General features: G+C 43.7%; 1 protein-coding gene across 10 annotated transcripts in view; it reads left to right on the top strand.

Moving 5' to 3' along the window:
* slit2 (slit homolog 2 (Drosophila)) overlaps positions 1–5,000 on the top strand; it is a 99,416-nt gene that overhangs the window by 60,918 nt on the left and 33,498 nt on the right. For all 10 annotated transcript variants that reach the window (XM_042102797.1, XM_042102808.1, XM_042102774.1 and 7 more), the window contains exons 6-7: positions 2,984–3,055; positions 4,856–4,927. In XM_042102797.1, coding sequence (XP_041958731.1) covers positions 2,984–3,055; positions 4,856–4,927 — 144 coding nt within the window. The remainder of the gene's footprint in view (positions 1–2,983; positions 3,056–4,855; positions 4,928–5,000) is intronic.

The following is a 5,000-nucleotide window of genomic DNA, read 5'->3' as shown; positions in this document are numbered from 1 at the left end:
TTTCAATTTATCCAAAATGTCATGTCACCAAAAGTAACCAGGTGCACAGCCACTAAAACAACACCGATATGTGGACATATATCAGATCGCTCACACACAATATAACTTGGCCACATACACATATATACCACACACACACACACACACACACACACACACACACACACACACACACACACACACACCCTAACACACACTCACATACACACACACACACACACACACACACACACACACACACACACACAAACACACACACACACACACACACACACACACACAACCACAGAGAGAGAGAGGGAGAGAGAGAAATGATTTGCGGTGGTGGACGGTGCAGGGAAGGCCAGTGATGGATGCTCTGACAGAGCGGGGTAATGAGATATGGAGCAGAGCCCACATCACTACTGCTTACAATTAAGCCCTCGACTGCATTAGGCAAATTAGCCTCCATCAGACTGGCCTCTCTCTCTTAATCCCTCACTCCCCTCCCTCGCTTTTGTGCAGCGTGGCGGCGTGGCCGTCCCCATTGTTGGGCTGCTTTTAAAGGCCAGGTGATGGATGGCTGCTGGGGTTTGACCCACATCAGGCTGCCTGTGTTTTATGGCAGGATGTTAAAGAGCCAATTAGCTAAATTGCGAGAGGAGAGTCCATCCTCAGGATGAGTCACGTGATCGGGGACCAGAAGGGCGGGGCACTGCAGGGGCCTCCATCCCAACTGCAGGGACGTGTGAGGAGCAGCACGGATGTGGCATAGCGACTTAACCCAAGTATCAGTTAGTGGGTAAATGGAAGAAGTATCCACTTGAAGCGTGAAGCTAGTTGCAGGTATGTAAGGCGTGCAAGGCATTTATGCAAGGCGTTCTGTTTCAAGCATAGAGTCAGCATGTTTGTCAAGCACACAGAGGCACACAGCCATAGGTTAGGACATATTGCCTTTCGCCACACGATGGGTCAATCAGGGCATCAGTCATGGCTTTAACCAGAGCAGCGGCTCAATACTGTGCTGAACCGAGGCACTGCAATACTTAATGCCTCACTCAACCAGAGATGGCCTCTCTTTCACTCTCTCTGTCTTCTCTTTTTCTCACAGACATACACACACACACACACACACACACACACACACACACACACACACACACACACACACACACACACACACACACACACACACAAACATGTCACACCATTTCTGTGATGAATTTCTATGAATCATGATGAGCACTTATTAAAAACCATTACTATTCTGCTGACGTGGCCAAAGTGAGTTGTCTTATATTGACAATTTTGAAATGATGGTTCAGTTCTCTGGTGAATTGTATTCTGATAGAATCCACAGCTGTGCATGTTGGAGAGGGAGGATGTGATGGTTGTGTTTTCTCCACTGGCTTTGATATGTTGTTGGGTTGAACTAGGTGTTACGGCTGCCTCAGAACCGCAACAGAAAGAGAGTCGGGACAAAATGCTTTGGACAGGAAATTGATTAAAGCTTTGGCTCTCAGACTTTGTATTACTGTGAAAACCAAACAAAATGTGTGTGTGTGTGTGTGTGTGTGTGTGTGTGTGTGTGTGTGTGTGTGTGTGTGTGTGTGTGTTTATTTAATTATTGTGAAATATTTAATTATAGCCAAATCGTTCCACAATATACAGTATTCCCGTGTTGCTAACATTCCAGCTAGAGATTTGTGTGTGTGTGTGTGTGTGTGTGTGTGTGTGTGTGTGTGTGTGTGTGTGTGTGTGTGTGTGTGCCTGTGTGCATGTGCATGTGTTGGTGCTTGCACGTGTGTCTTGCCTGCAGTGGTCCTCCTGAGTTTGGTCTGCATAAATATTTGATCCAGTTAAATGTCACTTCCACTCTGCATTATTAAAAAGTCTGAGAGCGTTTGCTTTGGTCTGAGAGAAGGAGAGCGCTTCGGCTGTGATCTATAGAAATTAAGCTCTTATGATTTTGATTCTGCTGACTCATTGACCTGGGTTGTTCAGCCAGGATGAGATTCATCAGTACTAGATTGTATTGGAAGTCCTTTAAAATGTGTAGATTTAAATTTTAAACAATGGAGTATTAGCCGATGTTCATGTTGAATCTGCTTTAGCTCAAATGAATGAATCTTCAGATGAAGTAGAACACTGTTCAGTCCCATGTGAGTTGTCAGTGTCCATCATTAGCCATACACTCAATGATCATTGTCCAATTTTCTCAGTAGCATACCTGTGCCTTACCGTAGAAATGGACTTGGATAATATAATACTACTTACTATAATAGTAAGAAATCTGTTGTGAACCAGGTATTGCACTTGTTGGGAGCATGTGCCACTGCGGATATCTGAGCAGCTGTGTGTCTCTTTGTGAATTTTGGTCCGCTGTGTATTAAGATGAGTGACTGATGATGGATGTTTGGTGCGGGGTCATTGAGGATGTGTGTGTGTGTGTGTGTGTGCGCTTGGCTCTAATGAGATTGTTTCTGCAGACTGACGCTAATATAGAGCCTCCCCTCCACTAATGAAATGGAGACTCACCAGAGAGAGAGGGAGGGAGGGAGGGAGGGAGTGGGGGAGAGAAAGACAGAGGGAGTGGGAGAGAGAGAAACAGAGACAAGGAGATGCGAAGAGGACATTCAAAGCAAGACAGTGAAGGAGAGATGAGTATAGCAGGAGAGATGGAGAGAAGCAGAAATGGTAAGAGGAAAAGATGCTTGCCTTGACAGGGGTGCTTTCAGAAATGTGTGTGTGTGTGTGCATGTGTGTGTGTGTGTGCGTGTGTGTCTGTGTGTCCCTGCATGCGAGTGTGATTTGTAGTGGAGATGCAGTGGTTATCGTCAGACTTCCTGGAATTCCAGCTGACGTATAGGGATACAGTGAATGTCTGCTTGGCTCTAACACACCGTCTCTCTCTCTCTCTCTCTCTCTCTCCTCCTCTCCTCCTCTCCTCCTCTCTCTCTCTCTCTCTCGTCCTCTCCTCCGCTCCTCCGCTCCCGGGGAGCAGGCAGCTGGATTACAACCAGATCAGCTGCATCGAGGATGGAGCGTTCCGTGCGCTGCGTGACCTGGAAGTGCTGTGAGTATGAGAGCCGCCGATTTCCTCCTGTACACACTCGGATCACCGTAGGTCACCAGTGTAGAGGTGCTGGCAAACGATTAGTTTAGAAACACACTGTGCTTTTGCATGCTTATATACTGTGTCTGTAGTGTGGTAGTCCACTGGCTTTGGGGCAAAAAATGTATTGCTTATATTTGTTAGATTATAAAAGAATGTATACAAATCTGGTTTAAATATTTTTTTTTTATTCTAGCCTCCATTTTAAAAAATCAAGGCTCTGTTTTTTTATAAATGTTTCATACATGTATATATAGTATGTAGTATTTTTTAAAACAAATCTAAAGTTCTCCTAAAACATCCCCCAATGAGTGAATGTTAAAAGTCTAAAAATCATTGATATTGTAAATTCAAACAAAACAGATAAAAAAAAATAATTTTATAATTTCTGTTTGACTCCAAGGTGCTATTTAATCTTTAAACGTTATATAATCTTTCAGTCCTGCTGTTTTCTAGTCCTGTGTTTTGTGTTTATGTGAGTGCTCCACCCGGTCCTTAGCCTGTACTTATTGCCTGCATATCCCACCATGCTTCAGTGAGCTGGTCCTGGTGACCATGCAGGACTCTAGTGTGTAATGAGATCATATTAGATTATGGAAACACTCTGGAGTCTGCACATGCATTCATCTGACACTGTAAGTGGATTATGCATCTGGGTCTTTATGTCTGTCCGGAAACCACCCTGCCACACACACACACACACACACACACACACACACACACACACACACACACACACACACACACGCGCGCGCGCGCACACACAAATGGATGCACGCACACAAACACATGCACACACGCACGCACGCACACACACACGCACTGACGCACGCACCCATGCAGAAACAGCTAATACACACTGTACAGAGATGTACACATATATCCACAGTGGCACACTTTCTCTGTCGCCCAGATTAAGTGGTAATTTGGCACAGCCTTTGTTATGGTGATTCAGACTGAATGGGGCATATTTTACTGATATGCTTTTCCACTGTTAGACATGATCTCATTTTACACTGTGCAGAGTGTGGCGGAGAGGACCAATCACTGCAGCATGGCATAGTGCCCCATTATGTATAAAATAAAAAATGTGTGTATGAGAGTTTATCACCCAGAGCTAAGCAGCCTGTAGAACAACCTCTCTCTCTCTCTTTCTCTTTCTCTTTCTCTCTCTCTCTCTCTCTCTTTCTCTCTCTCTCTCTTCCTGCAGTACTGCAGCAATCCTAACAAATATATCCCCTCCATGGTCACATGACCCTTCTTTATGAAGATAGAAATGAACATTCCCTACTTCTAAACTGCCCATGCTCATAACTGTGCAATAAAATAATTCTTCCATTGGCTTGATCATGGGAGCCTCATTGCATGGCCTTTGCTTTAATTGAATCCTAATCTTAATGACCATTTAACTGCTCTCTTATTGGGCAAAAGAAATAGATTTGGATCTGCCAGTATATTTTTTTCTTTTCCCATTTTGGAATTGATATGGTTGAGCAAATTCGCTGAGCAGAAAAAATGTGATCTTCCTTTGTCCTGTTTTCCAAAAGCAGGTATCTGTATAGATGGACATGTGGATAATGGATATGCATAATCGTTATACATACAGATTAGTATTGGATTTCAGTGGTAATGATCATATTGAACAGCATGTTCATCGTTTATATTATTTACTATTTACTATTTATTATTTACGTTCATTTGTGATCATGTAAAAGAAATTGTTTAATGTTTCTTTTTTTATTCCTTTCTATTTTCTCACAGCACACTCAACAATAATAACATCACCCGTTTGTCTGTGGCCAGTTTTAATCACATGCCCAAGCTCAGGACTTTGTAAGTATTGGCCTCTTCCACTCCCATTCTCTCTCTCCAGATGCACACTAACACAAGCACGTCACTCTGCTCT

Source organism: Alosa sapidissima, chromosome 1, assembly GCF_018492685.1.
Source record: "Alosa sapidissima isolate fAloSap1 chromosome 1, fAloSap1.pri, whole genome shotgun sequence".
Classification (NCBI taxonomy): domain Eukaryota; kingdom Metazoa; phylum Chordata; class Actinopteri; order Clupeiformes; family Clupeidae; genus Alosa; species Alosa sapidissima.
This window is presented reverse-complemented; position numbering and strand designations above follow the sequence as displayed.